General features: G+C 34.5%; 1 protein-coding gene across 1 annotated transcript; it reads left to right on the top strand.

Annotated features, from left to right (window-relative positions):
- The first annotated feature begins 12,291 nt into the window (after positions 1-12,291).
- On the top strand, positions 12,292-13,977 carry LOC117340695 (medium-chain acyl-CoA ligase ACSF2, mitochondrial-like). Its single transcript, XM_033902458.1, has one exon. It carries the CDS (start codon positions 12,292-12,294, stop codon positions 13,975-13,977), a length of 1,686 nt encoding a protein of 561 aa, XP_033758349.1.
- Positions 13,978-20,917: the final 6,940 nt, after the last annotated feature.

Here is a 20,917-nt window from a genome sequence, read left to right as displayed (position 1 = left end):
ATAACTTCCTGGGTTTCGTCTTTCTGTTATTCTCATGCTGTTGTATAAAAATATGAAAATATGAAAAATATGTTTATGTACAGGAAACATTAATTTATTTAATAAAACGCCATATGTTTATACTATAAATCTGGTAAATATTCTTTTACGTTGGTAATAAACTCTGAAATCTGAAGATATATGCGAGATGTATGGATATGCTGAGTGTAAATGTTTTCTGAGGTTGCGGTATATTCGTGTTTGTATCATTGAACTGATGTCGAATTATAGTGCTACCTCACTGAAGCATACTGCCGAAGACACCCAGTACCAAGTCACATTATATCAAGGATGGGCAAACTTTGTGTCAGAATCTGTATGTTTTATTAGATTTGATTGTACTTTTTAACGTCCTATTAATAGTAAAAATCACTTAAACAGAATCGTCCTAATGTTTTTATTTGTCATAACGGAGTTGAAAGCTAATATATTATGATGTAATGAAAGGAGGATAAAGCGGGTTTCGGCATACAATTACGACAATAGTTTTAATTGACTTTTAAGTTGATATTTGTGCTTTTATTGATTTTCAGTAATATGATTCAATGTGGTCAATATTCTTAAAGTGCCAACTGTTGACTAACGTATTTCAATTATCGAAATCTCGGTATTTCAAATGATGTACAGAAGACATCGTTCAATTCAGTTAGACCAAGTAAATTAAGGGTAATACATAAATGCATGCAGTAGAGCTGTAGAGATAAACATGATTATATTGCATCATTCAGATGTTTCAGTGATGATGTTGTGGTTGGAATAAGTGAGAGACAACAGGCTAAACGGTTGACATGTTTATTTGAACTGCTTCTTTCCCTAGATGATGATACACTGAGAAATTGGCTGTGACGTCATAGCTACATCAAGTTTGACGTCCATGGCTTGATGACGTCAGTAACACAACATTCTTGACAGATGAGAAGGGCCTAATGGTTTGATAACTAGATGGCGGTTGCCGAAATTTCAAACAGGTCGAACGAAATGTGAAAATCTAGAAGGGACCTCATTCAATACACTTACTAATGTATTATATTTACATCGTTGAAAGAAATTTCTGTTGACCTTTTCATAGTCTGTCATTGTACAATAAAGTGATAAAACCCGCACAGACTGAATTCCACTAGCACCGTCTACCACCTAAAATCTCAAATAATGATACAAAATACACATAAGTCAATACCTCTTATCATAACATATTGATATTTAGATAGCATATGGCCCGAAGCATGGAAACGTAACATTGCCAAAGTTTGACATAAGATTTAGATAAAGTCAATTAATCAGAAAACACTCTTCAGTCATACATGGGGATATTGTTCTTGTCCTGAACAATCTGCACATTATTATATCTTAAAGGGACCACAGAACCAAATCAAAAATAGATTGTGGGTTTTCCTCGTTTGGGCAGAAGATTTAATAGGAAAGTTAATGCATCGGGGCTTACTTATTGGATATTTAGGTGAGAGAAGTTTCCAAAGTTTTAATATGTGGGCTGGGCAATACATGTAGATGTAAAATATATAGAACAAAAAGGCTATGTTTTGCTAGCCTATTTTTGTCAGGGGGAGTTAAGTAAGTGTGTACTTTGTTGTAAATTTAGATGATTTTTTGGTGCTGTATTCAATACAAGATGGTGGCCCCCATATAAAAAAGTTCAAATTGGTAGAATGAGAGTACATGGTATTTATTCGATAGATATATTTAGAGTACGAAAACCTCTGACAACATTGATGTGACCTGCGTCATCTCAGCCTAAGAATCAATATTATATGCGTAATATTTAATACAATATAAAAATTATCAAATATTATACAAAACGCCGATCAAAATGGTAATACTACTCTGAGATAACAAACATTTGTTTATAATAAGGTGAACAATAGTTGATTTAAGGATTTCGTATTATCTTTGTCCCTGTAAAATTAATTGATATGTACAATAAACACCAGTAAATAATTGCGTGATGACGTGGACATCAAAACAACACAGATATTCATGACGTTGCAGTCTGTGCTAAAATATTTACTCAATTTTACTGTACACATTCTTTATAAAACTTTCTCACGCGATAATTACAGGAGAAAGTAATTGTTATAAAGGCTCCCTGCAAATTAGATAACACCTCAAAAATTAAAAGAAGAACATCGGAATGTGACAAAACAGAAACTATTCCGATAATCCAACTAAACCCCATAATTGTTGATATTTTCAAAAAAACAATAACGTTAGACTTATTTGAATTGACTGAAATGGAAGTTGCGGAAATATAGTGAATAATGGAGATAAATAAATAAAAATTTCCACATAGAAACAAAAATACTGGGACGGCAAAACCACATAACATAACGTATTTTTGCGAAATGAAACAAATGCGGCCGCCATACCATTTCTCGTTCGGTGCTAAACACAAGTTTAAGGCTTTCGTACAGAAAACTATAACAAATGGTACAGAAAAGCCCAACAACACATATTTGACAGTAACTATAGCCCGTTTTGATCTTGTACACACTTGAAGACATCTTATGTCGGCATTTAAGCGATATGAACTCAGGGTCGTGAAAACAAATACACTTAACCATATATAATGCTGAATAATACCAACATATTCACACGAATTGCTTGGAATTGCAAAGTGAGACAAAATCAAGAAGTTTGATTGGGCAAGTAGTAAGAAACATACTAAGACAATTATCAAATCTGATTTCCCATCATTTAGAGTCGGAATGGTACAGTACTGTATCAAACCGTATACCATACATATTATTGAGATAGATATACAAACTGTGTTGATAACACTCCTGTAACTATCCACGTTATTTTTCCATTGATCACCAAAGTGATATTTCGATAGAAATGTATCGACACACAAGAAATATTCGCCATTCGCGAATACCATATCCGATGAAGAGACAATAATTCCACTAAGATGAAAGTAGGAATGCTCGGCCGACGTCAAATTCAAACCATGTCTCATCAGATCGTCACTGCTTGACTGGTTTCTGCTATATTGCAGCTTCATCGCTGGGCACGGTAAATCATTGTCGACTGAAATCAAGTCTAGAAAATAAAATGGATCACTAATAGAAGCATTTGACTGACACGTCATAGTTTGCGTGTCTGATATATAATTTAAAACGTTTCCATATGAAGTCCACTGAGTGTGATTTTCAAAGAATTTCACAATTGCTGACTTTTGGGAGTCGACTGAGAAGCCAGTTTGCAATATTATGTCGGCAGGGATTCCAATATGCACTTGGATGATAGAACACTCATTGTTAGAGTTAACTTGTGTTCCAGGAATACATTTAATAGATTTCTCACTCAGCAAGTTAAGTGATATTCTTGACTGTAGATAGGTTTCCAGAGGTGAAATAAGTGTTCGATATAAATTCAGTCTATTTTCTATACTTTTGTTTGCTTCAAACAAGAGGTCAAGTATGTAACCGTCACTTGTATGTTTTATATCGGTACACTCTCCACCTGATGGTTCTGATTGAGCAGGGCAGTACAAACGTTGACATCCAACCTGTTGATAATATAACATATGTCGAAGATTAGATCGCTACTGGATTTAATAATATATATATATTAAATATATCTTAGATATATATCTTTTATCCACAATGACCATATTTTCGTCCAAGGTAAATAATTTGATATTTACATTTCGGTGTCTTTTATGATAATGAGACTCAATGGTTTGGGTTAAAAAAAGAATATTGATACTTACTTTAAGGTTTAAGATTAAATCTAATGTAATATATTTAGGTGTCATTCAATTACTGACAGTGATTCTGTCATAATGACGTCACAAGTTCATTTGATTATATTTATTCATTTGCGGAATATATTTCGAAAATGGAAATGCACACAGAGAATCATTTGACACACACATGATCGATGGAGGTAAACGGACAGTTACTGGTCATAACTTGAAACAGAATTCACCGATGGCGATACAATTATGATTTGAACGCGTTAACAGAATGCTAACACTATTGATTAATCTTTATAATGCACACACGGAGAGTGCATATATCATTACAATTCAACAAATAATTTCATCGAATTTTCGTTATTTATCATTATTTCGTTCTAATCTATATTTTTTGAGTGAGTGTAACCATTCTTGACTCCTGCGATATACAATTGATTATAAATGTTTAAGAACAACTAAGAACCGTTTATACATTAACACCAATTGGACACTTTATAAAAATACCCTGTTCATTACATGAATGAAATTATGTTTCGAAATCATTCACAAAAGGCTCTGACCATATAAGAGAAAACGCTATATGATTTGGGAATAGGTGGCATCGTTTTTATCACCTTTGATCACTGACATATATGAAATCATCAATTGACAAACTTAAATAATCACTGCTTATATTTGATCAATCAAAACTGCGCTTTCCATTTACCGCCTTGAAATCCGCCGATTTTTGGCACAAATCCAAACGAAACGAAGGTACAATAGGAGGTTAATTTGCTGTGTAACTGTGTTACACACTGCAGATTTTGATAAAATGCTTATTTGCTTGCATTCGTGAAAACTATCGATTTTCTATAATCATGGATTATACAGATAACCATTCATTATCCAAAATATTGGAAAAAAAATCTATATGCCTTTGCTGTTGTCAACCGTTCGGAATATTTTGTTATTGTTAGTTTTTTTTTAACTCTAAGGTAACTATAGTTAACAATGGCTCATGTTGTCTGACACAAATATGTAGATATTGTCTTACCTCATCAGATATTTGGATTTCATTGTCGCTGCATTTCGGCTTTTCTTGTGGGGTATAAAAAATGGAAGAGAAATCAATCAGGCTGCGGAGTGTAGGATAGTCCGCAACACCTTTATGGTTACTGGCTAATATTACAACGTGAGTTATATTTAAAATGTCGGGATAGGATATTCTCTTATCATCAATCAAACATTGTAAATTGCGAAAGTATAGATTCTTCTTTCCACTAATTTCAACGATAATTGGCTTAAATATACGGTTGCTACAGGAAGAGTTTTGTAGACGTTGCAAATTGAACGTTGTCGATATGGCATAGTCAAATTCCTCGTAGCAGTAATGTATGGTAATATTGGGTGGTTTGAAGCGGTAACTACAGCGATCACTCTGGATCCTTGCCATCACTGTCTCAATTAGTGACTGTGAAGGAACAAATATGCCCTGCATACATGTTATCTCCAATAACCATGATATATAATTTTGAATTTTATGACATTTTGCACATTGACGATTTTTGAACGTTACATTTGTTTTGGTGTCAAGAACCGGTAGCATGTCACGAACATCAGTAGCTATTCCCTGTTCACAGTTCTTTCTGTTAGCGGTGTTGCCAGCCCAAGTGTCAGGACACGATGATACCATAAACGCCCCTTGTCTAATGTTAGTGCTTTCTTTAAAAGATATCATTTCACAAGTTGTCATTTCCAAATACTGTCGGCGTGCATCATCTTCAATGGTTTCCTCTACCTCCTCTCCTGTAATGGCCGCTGAATCATAACAACAATTATCATAGTAACTACACATACGGTCACAGCCACAGTGAATATTGGCTGGGCTATAGACACATGAATGATCTATCTGATGGCGGACGTCAAGTTGGTGTAGATAGCGGTCTGTTGAGTTTTGTACACAAAGTCCTATCGATATGTACACTATCCCAAATAGTGAAAAAGATTTCATTCTGAAAGACACCCTACTATTATGAAATAATTTGCCAGGCCTCCTGGTACGGAAAACAGCAGTCGTTCAATAGCTCTCTCCTTATGTATTTGATCAATACATCATTAGTTCCTTTCATAGTCGTCAATAAATATGTCAATCCGATGGAAAATACTCCTGCTCAATTTGCTGTCTTAAAGCACGAGCAAAATCATCATTAGTGAATTAAAACATTGGTCCCAGATCTAGTTTCATATCTAATATCCATATTAAAGGGCGATTATGTAGTGTTATTGGTTTAAAATTGATTGCGAATGAGAAAGGCAGTAAACAGACAAGAAATAGAAGTGAAGATAGCTGAGGATGGTCACGTTCTCCTAGTTAGGACGTATCAGTATGTCTCGAATATTGTCATATAATGGTTCTTTACAGTAAGTATATGTTTTTAATAGACACGAAATGATGTGAAATCATGAGCCCTATATCATGTGATTATAAAAGCCTTTCATTTCCTAATAAATATAGATATATAAACGATCAATAAAATAATGGCACGAACAAAGATAACGGATTACCTTAGAAAAACACTAGATCATCATCACCGTGATGTAAACATGTAGATGATGAAGTGAAATGAATTAATTTAGAATTTACCAAAAATCATAACAGACCTTCCATTTTCTGACGACTGTAGACGGCTAACATGTTTACAGGATCAGCCATCGGCCGTATGATTCCATTTAACAGTCTTTTTAGTATATTACTGTATCTAACATTTTGTCTGGCCTCAAGCTAGTTAAAATCGAGATGCCCATTCTCGCTACGTTACATGAACATCTAAGGACATCGCATAAGGGGTCACGTCAGGATGACCTTTGTTGTCGCAATATTTCACTTTCAGGTCGAATTGTCAATTTTTCGATGACATCGACCCGACCCAATCGTCACATCATGTATCTGAAGCTAACCATTTCAGTACAGCATGGTAACAGTTATATGCTTTGTCGGACGAAATGACTTGAAACAAATTGACACACTATGCAAGCTATGCATTCTAGTCATGCTATTTCGCACATACGAAATTCACTTCCAAGATTCTGTAAGTAGAAATTTTATTGGTAAATCCAAAAGGTCATGCTAACGTGACCCCTTTTACGATGTCGTTTGATGTTCATGAAACGTAGTGAGAATGACCATCTAGATTTTAAAAAGATTGTCTGGCTTGGACTATGATTCTAACCCAGTAATTGATCACTGTTTCCTCGTTTTTTAAGACTGAACACTTCAGTCTCAACACGTTAATAAAATGTCCAGATACATGTACACCCTACGTCCGATTCCTGTCTCCAAAAACTACACACACCAGAACCAAAAGAGGACTAAGGTACGTGCTTGCTTGTAACAGAGTGTTTCATTCATTCCCCCTTCATACGATTAATTTTCCATTGTTTGTAAGCAGAATGCAACTTTCTAATTGGTTGAGCCTTTTTTCCCCATACCTCTATGGAAAATATCGTAAATGGCGCGAACAAACGTTACGTCATAACACGACCACTGACTTCCAAAAGAATTCCTCGTGAAATAAGTAAAATTGTATATTAAACATGTTTTAGATTTGAAAAAAACAATTACGGAAATTAATCATCAGCTTTGATGTCCATATCTTTTTAGATTCATAGGGGGTACTCCTTTGAAACTAGAAATTATTAAGATATTATTAAAATACATCAATATTTAAATACATGTATATTATTAAAATTATTAAAAATATCATTTTTTTAGGTGATGATACGAGTTTTATTCATTTTTGGAATTTTTAAGAAAAAAAGTCGGTCAATGATACTGCATTTTTATTTTCTGATTTCTGCATAATGACCGTTTTATAAGTAGGACACTGTCGATGTTAAGGCAAAGAAATTGAAAATCAAGTCTGCCAAATTAATAGAACCCAAGTGACCACAGGCGATTACACAATGGAATATCTGTATGTGACGTCACATTTGGACACTTGGCGTGAAAACATGTTACCTAACAATCAATATGACGGCGTTTTTCGACCGGTGTAGTTTACCGAGTGTTACAGTTTAAGTTTCATCAAACATTGGTTGCAATGAGATTTATTTCTAATGTGTCACAATCGTGTTGGAATGGATTATAACGGTTGTCCGTGTATTTGTGTCGTTAATCTAGCTGCAAGACAATAACCTCATGGCGACTCCGAAAAGGCAAAAAAGCTTTATGAAGCCTCAAACACCACTGACGAAATTTAGAAGAGTGAAACAAATGTATGATGTGCACACAATCTTTTCACTAAGTTTGCTTTTAAAGGCGGTGTTCACACGTACTTAGCACAATCTTTAAAGATTGAAATGTACGTCTTAGGTACAATCCTGTAAACACGTGACTGAGATCAATTCAAAAACAAGCATATTGACTTGATTTGATATAATTTATATATGTTAAGATTTAATCTGTTATCGCTATGTTGGAGTAGCGAAATGACTGCATGGCACAGCCACATTACTTCCGGGACATTCCTTTACAATGTATGAATAAATAACAATGCTGCAGTCGTTACATATTCATGTTATCAAAGATTTACCCTCATTCGTCAGTTACCGAAAAATCAGTTATATAGCTCGTCCTAGTCCGTTGAACTTGAATTCCTTCTTTTGAGTTATAAAATTATGCAATTAACATCTGGGTCCAGTTGTTTAAAGAGTGATAAGGCTATTCACAGTTAAACGACAATTTACAAATCATGATAAAATCATTTTTGATAAAACTTACTTTCATGAAACTATAACGCTAGTCAGTCACTTCCTACCTGCCTATTTTTAGGAATACACACACTCAAGATTTGAAGTGAGGGAGAAATAAGATTTTTACTAACTAACTGATTAGGCTAATCACCATTTTTAACAACTGGACCCTGGACCATGTAGTATGAAATGTCAATAACGTCATTATAATGATTGATTGTGATTTTGTTGCTTAAATTTACTGATGAAGGGAAGTGAACCTTGTAGAAATGATCCCCGGAATAAATATTTTCACAGTTTTGTTAAAAACATTAGGTGTTGCACATTATTGATAAATCTAATGTATCAAATAAATAAATGATATTGAATGGTTTATGACAGAATATCGAAAGCATCATGAGTGCAGAGCACGAGTGAAAAATACGAGTGATACGAGTGTTTGATCAGTTTGATAAATATCCATATTTGTCCAAAATTGCAATAAATAATCCTATATTAGCGGTTTATAACGATTCTTCACGACAGACTACAACAGATTAAAATAAAAAATAAAGCAAAGCAAAGCAAAAAACACATGCGTAACTTAATCTAGTCTATGAAACAACTAATCTTTTCTAAAATCTATCCACAACTATAAGACGATAAAAACACACTGAAAAGGTTTTATTGGTGAATACATCAAACTACATTCCCTCAGAACACAGATTTAATATTGACTTTGTGTTAGTGTTAATATAGTGATTACAAAGAACAAGAAAACATTAAAAAAACGCCGTTATAGGTTTTTATTACTTTTTTTCATGTCATTTTGTGTACAAAATCTTTTGTATTTTTTTCTAGATTTTTAACAGTGAATTAATTCTTTTGAATCCTAAAAAAATGCAACTATTTTATGACACACATGTATTTGTTTGTGTTCCGACCGCGTGTTTCCTGAATAAGTAAACAGCCGATTCCAGATTCTATAAATTGCAATGTTAATCGATCTATAGTATGAATAAGTATTTAACCAGTGACTGATATTGTGGTAATGTAACCGAATTGGCAGTCCAGTCAGCCAACGACTTACGAAGAGCAGCACCAGTAGGACTTTCTATATTCAAACTTAACCAGTTCTGTGGAGGTAAAGTAACTGCATATGTACAGATCATATATGTGGTAGGTGATAGATATGAGTGTTAACATATGTGACATAAGACGTCATGAGGTACGGATTTAGATATTTAGATCAGGAAATCAAACCCGACCTAAAGTCAATGAAAACGTAAACTAGCCCTATGTAATAGGTTAGGTGTCATTGCAGCGTATTTCTGATGATAAACTTTGTCGATAATTCAGTTTACGGAGTTGGATGACAATATGATAATGCAATCAGTCTCAGTACTCGTGACTGTTCGCTTAATTACGATATATTCATCATGTATATGATTATTGTTTATACAATGACTTTCTCTGTAACTCAGGTTACATTAAAGTAGTCTGGCTATCATTACTTTAAACATATCTTTTGTTTATGGAACATTAAGAGTAACATCAGATATATAACTTATACATCTACACAATATCTTGTTTGGTTTCCATAACAACTCATATCGATTTTGAAATTGCTGTTAAAGAAAAAAACTTTAGCGTTAATCCGATTTAATTTATTTGTTCATGTTAAAAGCTTCCGTAAAATTAAAATTCTGCTTATTATATTTATTTCTAGGAAAAAGCCAGTAGGCCTTTTCATTGTACTAATATTTATTAATTAAGATTGAAAATCAAAGTCGCGTGAGCGTAAAATAAATACAAGGCACATTGGACGTTGGTAGTATGTGCTTATGTAAAACTCCTGTCAAGTAAACTTGGGAATAAAATATATAAAATGGAGGATTGTTGATTCATTCAAGGATATGAAAAAATTAAAATGAAAAAATAATTTAAAGTTGTAAGATTACACCGCGTTACAAAATGACAATATGCGCACGATATCTATTCTTTGTTGGTGCAGAGTTTACAAGATATCCGCAAAATTAGAACATCGGGCGAAATTATATTTGTAACATGATAAGATTACTAAACGTTACATTATCATATAAAACATTCTATAATTTCTTTTTTAATTTCCCGTTAACCAGACAATTTCTCAATGCGTTTTTTTTTCTTTTCATTTCATTTCCTTAGGTTGGTTGGTTGGTTGGTGTGTGAAGATGTATAGATTTTTATCTGTTTAAATGAGTTGATTAATTATGCCTAATATTAGTCAACAAAGTTTATCAAAAACAATTGTTGTCTGCGTTGACAAAGTCCGGAAAATGTATACACGACTATTTTCGTGATATAACACATTATTATTAATGCGTTTTTTTGTTAAGCAGTTTTTATCAATACAACCTTACATTATACCATTGCTATATAAGTGTATACTACAGTTACACAGTAAAGCATATACTCCACAGCATTATTCTGTTGAATTTACTGTTAAATCTTAAAGTAATAATAATCTGTCTGAATGGTTTATTGATATATAATTTAATTTTGTATGAAACAAACATTTTCATTGGCTGAAATAATTTTGTTATACCTCCATAACAAAATTTTTGACGTTGTGAAATGTAACGTCATTTTTGATTGGCTGATGACGTTGCGTAATAATTTATCACAGAAAAGAGTTCACCAAAGAAAGTGAAATATCTTGTTGTGTATAAGACGAAATTAAATTATAAGAATTAACATTAATTATTTTTTCTGTTATACAGTCATAACATACAAAAATGCAGTGTACTCTCTTCATAAACCGCTTCGCGGTTTATTTAGAGTACACTCCAGTTTTTTCTGTTATGACTGTATAACAGAAAAAAATAATTGATGTTAATCCTTAAATCATTACACACATACAGATGTTATTCTCTTTATCATCACAGTAAAACCCTCACCAATCCAATTTTTCAACCTTCGATGAGTCGCCCACCGAGAATCAATAATTTAGCCTCTTACAATTTATGACTAATCCGAATGGAAGTAAAAGCCAAATGGTGCTTTGTAGTCTGTTTTTGCAATTGTTTTTCATTCATGTTACCTATAATTAACTTAAATGTATTTTTATTAAAAAAAAAACAAAAAAAAAAAACACAAAAAAAACTAAAAAGCACAAAAAACAAACCAAAACAAACGAAGTGTTTCTCTTTATCAACCGCGAAGCGCTTTACTCTTCTTATATTATAAATCTATTATATACAAAATGTATATTCAAATTAATCATTATTATTTTATCTACACCCTGCAAAAATTAACTTTATTGATTGACACTTTTCTGCTAAAATCATTACGCGGCACCATCCGCCAATCAAAAGCGATGTTAGAAACGGCGACGTAATTCATTACGTTATGGACTGATAACTTGAATTTTTAAGCAAATGGAAATGCCTGTTTAAAACAAGATTAGATTACTATCACATTAAAACAGGCCGTGTTTTTCTTTTGCACCACTCCATTAATGTTTTGATATTTTGACACTTCTTTTTGCATTTCTTACGATTTCTCCAACGCGTCTTCACTGTAGCTCATTTACATTACTGACGAGTCCTAAACAGCTGTGTTATGTAGTTTAATTATTGTTGGGCCCTAAACTATTTAACTCTTTACTAGCAATAAAGTATGATGTTATTTTCAGTTCCTGACAAAAGTAATGCACTGCTGATGAGTCCTAAATGAAAGATTAATTAAATTCATCCTTGCTTCACTTTTAATTTGTATTAAAGTGTAGAAGCAACGTCCTGTTGATATTTTAACCAATCTTGTTTACTTCCTTTCAGAGTAAGGATATGACTGCTGTGTCCAATCTCAGTTATCTCCACACTCCGCCTGTCAGGCCCTACATCTACACCACGGTTACCCAGATCGCTCGAGAGAATGCTTGCTTACGTCCAAATCAAGAAATATTAATAATCAGAGAACTGGACGGGTCAAGGTATAGTTTGACCAACGCCAGACTGTATCAACAAGCTGAACAGCTGGCAAGATATCTGGTGACACAGGGAGTCAAGAGAGGTGACACAGTAGGCCTGGTAGGTCCAAATTCTCTAGAGAAGGCTATTGGATCATTGGGAATAATGTTAGCAGGAGCTATTATATGGAATGCCAACATTAATCTTAAAACGGCACAAGATGTCATGGCACAAATTCAACTTCTAAAGGCAAAGGTCATGTTGGTGGATTGTGGCAAAGATAACTGTTTTCTTCCCCCTGTAAAAGCTATGCTGGATCAGCGCAATGCGCAAACAAACAGCACTGATATTAAGGTTACATATCTCAGAAAAACAGATGTTAACATGTCGGAAACTTTAGAACATATACAATCACTTCAACTGTATCAAATCGAACTGCCAACGATTTACCCAGAAGACGACGCGATACTCCTTCCAACATCTGGGAGTACTGGAAAATCAAAGATTGTTCGTCATTCTCACTTCACCTTCATAAACTGTCCCTCAAGCAAATACTCCGTATGCGATAAACTACCACAAGATAATTTCAACGAAAAAGTTTTCAGCTGGATGTCGAAAATTGTTCCATATATTATCGTTCAAGGTCAACCCTCGGTAATGTTAGGGTCAGATATAACAATGAATAGCGCGAATGCTGGCTTTATTTGGCAGATTTTGAAAGAAGAGAAATGCACAGATGCATGGCTCCAGCCTTTTGTAATCAATGATTTACTGGACCTACCCAAATATGTAACGGAGGACGGATTCAGGGTCCGAAGCATCGTCGTAACTGGTCAGATGATTGACAACTTCTACATGGGAGTCATAGGACGATTTTGTCAAAAACTGATGATTATATATAGTTCTGTGGAATGCTGTCCATTAGCTGTTTACAGTTCTACTGATGTGAATGAACCTCTAAAAGCAGGAGACGTTGGAAGGCCCATTCCTGGAGTAGAAATCAGAATCGTAGATCAACAAGATGTACCAATCGAGAAAGGACTGATAGGCAAAATTCAGGTCCGTTCACCATATGCAATGAAAAAATATGATGGAAATCCGGAGCTTACAAAGAAGGTTTTTACAGAAGAGAAATGGTACAGAACAGGGGATCTTGGTAAAATGTCACGGAATGGAAATCTCGTTATTGTGGGGCGAGAAGCTGATGTCATATCTAGAGGCTGCAAAGATATATACCCGGGAACGTTGGAGTCTCTTTTAAGGGAGATGGCGTCGATCAAAGACGTTTGTGTGGTACCTGTACCTGATAAAAGACTACTTGAAGAAGTTTGTGTGTGTTTTGTGTCGTCCGGGCAGCTTAACCCAGAAGACGTGAAAAAGTTCTTCGAGCAGAAACTTTTCAAGGAGCAAACTCAGAACAATCTTAGCGAAATACCGACCTACTTTTTGCAGTTTCAAGCCTTTCCAGAGGTAGGAAATGGAAAATTTGATAGAAAAACAATACGTTGCGATGCAATTGCAAGATTGGGTCTGACTAAAACACACGCCAGTATGAACAAGTAGCTGCTGATGGAAGTAACAGTATAGTGTGTCAACAACAACCACTGCATGTAAAACGAAGACCAGTTATCAATATGTTGACATTGTACAGGTGTTAGTACATTTATATAGAGTATTTCAGGCTTACATCAAGTTATTGTATACTTCAATTTCAATAGAAAAAAAACGTAGCCAATTTAAGTTTGTTTGTGAGTTCTGTGATGCAAAGTTGTTCATTGTTTTATCATTACTGCTAATACAGTAAGAATCTTAGCTTTTAATACTTCTACCCTTTCCCCCGCGACTTATGGTGACGAGTGTACATGGAGAAACAATCACTGTGTTTCCTGGTGATAGGCCAATTATGCCGATCAATCACCGGGGTTAAATCATCAAAGATTGAGGTGACCAAGCGTGCCGCGTTGAACCTCCGCGATCGGGACAGAGGATCACAGAGGATCAGCAGGACTCATCGGTGCTGACTCATGCGATAAAATTTACCTGAAATATGAATCGGTATGGAGTAACTACATGTAATCATCCCCTAGGACAAAAGCCCCCTCACACTAATCAAAAAGTGGACAAAAGTCCCTTCATAAAAAAACATTACCAGGCCAAAATCTTTGTGCATACATAAATCACAACACACCGTCCAATCACATCGCTATAGACCGTACACAATCCTAGACTTGTTTGTATTACAACCCGTACAGTCGATGCGAAGTTTATTTCGATATTTTGCAAAATGTAGTAAAGACAGAATCATGCTGAATGTCATTGTTAACGCACGAGATGTATATGTTTCTACTCAAACAGTCAGAAAGTTATATATTATCCGTGTTTATCTGTAAAATGTGCAAATTTGATGCGACAGTCACATCGACAGCTGATTTCACGCAGAGTTTTGACATAAAAGTATCATTTAACATGTGTATTTTTAACTTATAAATCTACATAATATCAAGAGTTCATTTAGGAGACACCGTAACGCTGGGGTATGTAAAATACATAATTTAACTACTTAATTTCAGCTTTAAAACTTACCTCACTCTCTGCTTTTTATCTTACCGCCTCGCTTCAGCTATCGCAACATCCGGTAGCCGTACAGTTGAGTTCGCACACAGTGGGAACGAAATATGGTAATAAATACTTTTTAGTTTAGTTTATTTCCGAATGTAGCACAACATATAGGAATTACATAATACATAAACTTACATTAAAATTCATTTGAACAAGATGGCGGAGAACACAACCGATATAATTATAATTCATACCATCACACACATGCATATAACACACTCTCTAAAGCAAGCAAAATAACGAAACTTGACAAATACTATCTAACGCAAAATTCAGTTATTGAGTAGAGATATTCTTTTGGACGAAGCATGCATTAGATATTTACTGAACTTTCTTAAAGTTGTAACAGTTTTACTTGCATACAATTCAGTTAACTTGAATACAGAAGGGCGGCGATAAAAATACGGCTTGATGTACACACTTCTCAACTCTGAATAAACTGGACATAATAATATAAAATGAGTTTCATCTTCAACTTCCCTTCTATTACATAATACACACAGTCTTTGGGCTCTGGGAATACCTTGGTATCTACCAGTTTCAACACTTAAATCCTGTGCTTGTATCCTATACTTAGTAAGTACATTTCTAAATTTAAAAGACTTCGTGAGATACAACTGCAATTCAAATCGATCTACAATATGCCGATACAAAATACATTAAGAAGAATTTTCGAAATTGTTTCTCAACTCTTGGATAAAAATATCATGCACCCGTTGTGTGTATAACAGCAAAAAATGTTTTTCATTAGGAACACACTTGGACAACCAGACGTCATAGAATCCGAAACTACTAAGCTCATGCTTTACATGATACATGAGATTCATTTTACATCTTGGCTTTGTTACGTTAAGCTCTACAAGTTCATTATAACATGATTTTAAAACACAATTATCCGTATTCAGAAGTTTAATCCAATATTTTAGAACAGAAATCTTGATTTGTAAAGGGAAACGCCCAAGCTCAGAGTAGACCATGGAAGAATTGGCGATCTTTTTTTTATACCAAGTACATTTTTTAAGAACAGTAAGTGTATTTTCTCTAACTCTGGTGCCGGACAAAATCCCCAAACTTCACATCCATAGTTCAGTAAACATGACATATATGTATCAAATAATGACAATTTGGTTTCACAATTTAACATGAATCTTTTCATTTTCCTGTTTAACAAGAAGTAAGCTTTTCTGCCTTGCATAGCAAAGTTATTCAAAGCAACAGTAAATTTACCATTATAATTAAAAATCAGACCAAGGTAACAAAATTGATCTGCCAACTCAATTGGCATACCATTGTATGTCCAACGTTCAATAGGATACATTCTTTTACTTTTCCTGAACACAACAATTTTAGTTTTATCCAGGTTTACCTCTAAATCCCATCGTGAAGAATACGAATGCAAAAAGTCTAGCATGTTTTGAAGGTCTTGTGTGTTTTCTGAAAACAGGACAGTATCGTCAGCGTACATTAAAATGAACAGGTTAATCAACTGCAACTGATAACTTTGACAATTAGAATTAATTAATTCAGATTCTATATCATTAATGAATAAAGAAAACAAAATCTGGGACAACGATTCCCCTTGTAATAATCTGACATGAAAGTCAAAAAATGCCGATAACTTACCATTTAGCTTAACACAAGATTTAACGTTATCGTATATCGATCTAATAATATCTAACAAACGATGAAGATGAAGATACGGCCGGAGACAGATGTCTGCTTATTGTAATGTTCAAGTCAACAATGTGTCTGTGATTTTAATGCGTTAACGGAACGAAATATGGTAATAAATAAATGAATGATCACATGCACCCTAATTACACTGCGGTCGGTACTGACGATCTGCGGTGTCTGATTTTTGCCGAGTCTCTACGAGTTTGCTATTGTACAGGTAACTGTCTTATGATTAAATATATCAATCAATGAACGATAACAAGCGAATCTATACGTCTGTTTATAGCCTTTACATTAATTTCATGAACGTGCAGTGACATCAGCAAACGATTAAAACTTGGACGATGTCCTTTTTAAAAATCATCTAGACATGTCAATCACACCTGTGGCAACAAATCTGAGAGTAAGTGGGCGGAGCTATAGTAGGCTGTGCCTGATTATGGTGTGTCATCAGGTAAACTGTCGACCCCATTCGATGCAAGTATCTCAACTATTTATTGTCTAATTAATTGGCTGTAAAAAGTCTTACGCTAGGATTTATGAGAATGTCGTCCAAAACATAAGGGTATAATTTCACAATATTAAGTTTATATTTACTTAAAAAATTACGGTAGCTGTTATCCCGTGTATTTGTTATTAATTATTGAAATAATACCCGAACACTAATTGTTGCGATTTAAAATGTGTAATTTCATCTATTTATTTCAAAAAAAAAAAATATACTACAGTAAGATGTGAGATACAGGTAGTAGACATGGACCAACTATAGCCTAAAATCCTTCTGGATAACAACATATACTCCCCTCAGGTAAAAAACCATAGGGGTCCGATGGGGTCATTGCGAAATAGGTATACTCTCTATTGTAATTAAAATATGTGATTGACAGGTGTTAACAGCTGGTGAAAACATTCCTTTAACGGTAACTACACGGCCGGTAATTGTTCTGTGTATAGAGAATTAATCTATATCGCTTTCACTAACTTCAATTATAATTATATTACGCGATATAGAGATTTTTTTTCTAGAAAATAATGATACACCATTTATAACTCATTTATGAGTATGACCGTTTAATAGATCATTCAGTTTGATTTCATTTGGATTTAAACGGTAATGATTTGGAATATATGATTTCCTAGCGAATTTTCAATGATTGCGGTAAAACAAAACCACGATAATGATATATCTATTATATACTCATCTCCGACATTCTCTTCACACAAGGTAAATATTTTCTTCTGGAACTCCTTTGTTACCTACCAGTTTCAATGGAAAATTTTAAATTACATGATCTATCATCAGGCTTCGTTGGACGTAAAATAGACTGGTCTATAGATAAAGAAAGGACGAAATAGTTCACATTGTTTGGACGTTAGGTCTTGATCGTAATGATGACGTCTGCATTGTTAGTACGTTATTTTGTTTTGCTTCCAAAATAAAAGGGACGGGAAAGATTCCCATGTTATGCTTATAATTAATTGAAATATGTTAAAATGTATTTGATAGATTTTTTTATTACATACACCAATGTATTGTTTTCTCACAATAAAGAGAGCACATCGGACTATACATACACATCATTCTGTAGTCTATGTATTTCAAACAATATTTATTTGACAATTTCCATTTAAAAATATATACAACATTTATAGTATACACACATAGATTCCAATCATGCATGTAATCGAAAAAAAAGAGACCTCGCATAATGATTTTGCTGTGAAAATTTGGCTGTTAATGAAATAATGAAGTTGATTAACTACTGTATATAAGAGTGTATTTTTCATGTATATAAATCTAGACATGAACATGTATTTATTCATTTCTGAACGTGAACATGTATTTATTCATTTCTGAACGTGAACATTTATGTTTTCATTTCTGAACACGAACTTGTATGTATTCATCTCTGAACACGAACTAGTATGTATTCATTTCTTAACATGAACTGTTTTGCCGACTGACCTGGTGATTGATCAACCAGTTGTTCATCTTGGTAATCAAATTGTGCAAAATTTTGCAATTATCTGTTATTATATTTGAAGTCATCAGAATTAAAATCAAAATAATCATCCTTCAGGTGTCATCCCACTAATAAAGAATGAAGTGTAGTAAGGGGCGATATACTTACGGAACGTAATGAAAGTATGAGCTAATTCGCTGATTTGTCTGCTGTTGTAGCGATTTGAGGGTGGGGAAATGGCAGATATAAGTTGGCTGATATTTTGCACCATTGTAAAACTCTACTCGATCTAGGTTTGGGTGTATCTGGTATCTCTGTGAAAATACGCCTTTATGTGATATTTTGGTTAAACATGCCAAAATCATCATTTTAACTGAGAGGTCCTGTTTAGATCGGCCTCAAAATTCAAAAACAATCCAGAAACATATCTAAAGCACATATAATAGATACATGTTTCCTGAAGAAAACGGTCTGTTTAGTTTTTCGGTATCATTTATAGAACGGTCACAAGATTGGTTCGGAAATGGCCTTTCGACCTTGTCAGTATTTGTCAATTTTATTTCTCCACAAGATCAGTATTCATCGTCAACCGAGACCATGGCTCAATTGTTTTTTCGATAACAAATCTAAACTCGCAAGTACACGTTCGTTGAAGATTTAGAAACAGACGACATTTAAATATGTTTTTCTTAGGTGATGCATATTTATGTTTTGATATTTTGATCAACTGATATTTGTTTATACCAAGCTATAGAAACGTTACTCATTTGAGAATTGATTTAAAATGAAAATATTGTTAGGTATTTAGTATTCGGTCAAACAGTCCTGATTTTAGTGAGTGCCATATTTGTGTATTAGATGTTGTCATTTGATTGAATAAAGACCTCGTTCTCGGTGTAATACCCACATCAGTGTTGTCGTTTTGTCATGAGCAGAACCGGAGCCCATATACCTATTGTATAACATTTCTGGCGACGAGGATGGGAATGCTAACAGGATACTCAAGTCCAGTGAAATGTATGTACCCAAACGAAACGACTGTCAAGTTTCGGAACTCGAAGGGAGGCCAGTCGAAACCGATTCTTCTCCGATCGAGTTGTAAAAATTAAAAAAACAAAATGGCGGCCAGGATAGGAAGGCTCGAACCATTTGATGAAAACACCGAGACTTGGGATTCATTAAGGTCCCGACATTCTCAGTGTAATAGGCGGTCCTACGTACGGAATATGACGAGATCACAAAGCCCCAGATAAACCTGCTAAGAAAACTTACGATTAACTGGTAGAGACATTTTTCTAAACATTTACCCAAAACCCTTGTTGATAGCGGAGAGATTTAGGTTCCATAAGCAGGATCAGAACGAAGGTTTGGGTGTACGGGAATACTTGGCCCAGTTCAGAAAATTTTCTGAACGGTGTGAATTTGACACTGTAGCAGATGACATGCTATATGAAAGATTTGTGTGTGGTCTGGCTAGGGAAAATATTCAACGGAAATAACTTTTTGTGAAAGTTTAACATTTCAGAGGGCAGTTGACATCGTTGTAGCTATGAACACAGCTACTAGAGATGCTGTAGAACTACAGGCGAAACATAACCAGTAAACAGTACCATTGTTCACGTAAATGGGAAACCCTGGGTAAACAAAACTGTCAAAATACAAGTCAAGTTAAACCCTAAACCATGTTATCGATGTCTACGGACCGGCACAATATTGTTTCTACATGTTAGAGAAATGCAGGATTTGCTAAGATAGGCAATATACAGAATGCATGTCGACAGAGGAAAAACAAAGGAACCGCAACAAGCAGTAAAACATGGCAGCGACCATATTAAAAGGTCTATGTAGTAGATGAAGAAGCAGTGCAACGGTCAGAAGAGTTGTGATAGGAAAGGGAGGCCCTCCACTATTTGGACGCAGTTGACTTCGCTCAATACGTCTTGACCGGACAAAAATACATGGTGTAACAATTTCAAAGGTAAAACTATCAATTCCTACAACAGAGGTGAAGGATATTGTGGAATCGTACTCGAAAGTCTTCGACGAATCCTTGGGAACACCTAAGGACAGCAAAGCTTGTTAACATCTTAAAGACAGGTCGCTCCTAAGTTTCTGAAAGTGAAACCCCTACCACATTCTTTACGGCCTGCTGTAGAAAAAGAACTGGACCGTTTGGTAGGATTAGACATCCTAGAAGCTGTGGAACACAGTGATCTGGCTACACCTATCGTGGCAGTACCCAAACG

The sequence above is a fragment of the Pecten maximus genome, chromosome 13, assembly GCF_902652985.1.
Source record: "Pecten maximus chromosome 13, xPecMax1.1, whole genome shotgun sequence".
Classification (NCBI taxonomy): domain Eukaryota; kingdom Metazoa; phylum Mollusca; class Bivalvia; order Pectinida; family Pectinidae; genus Pecten; species Pecten maximus.
This window is presented reverse-complemented; position numbering and strand designations above follow the sequence as displayed.

Bases quoted from the DNA above. Each gene is read 5' to 3' on its own strand.
- LOC117340695 (XM_033902458.1), top strand. From the start codon at position 12,292: ATGACTGCTGTGTCCAATCTCAGTTATCTCCACACTCCGCCTGTCAGG.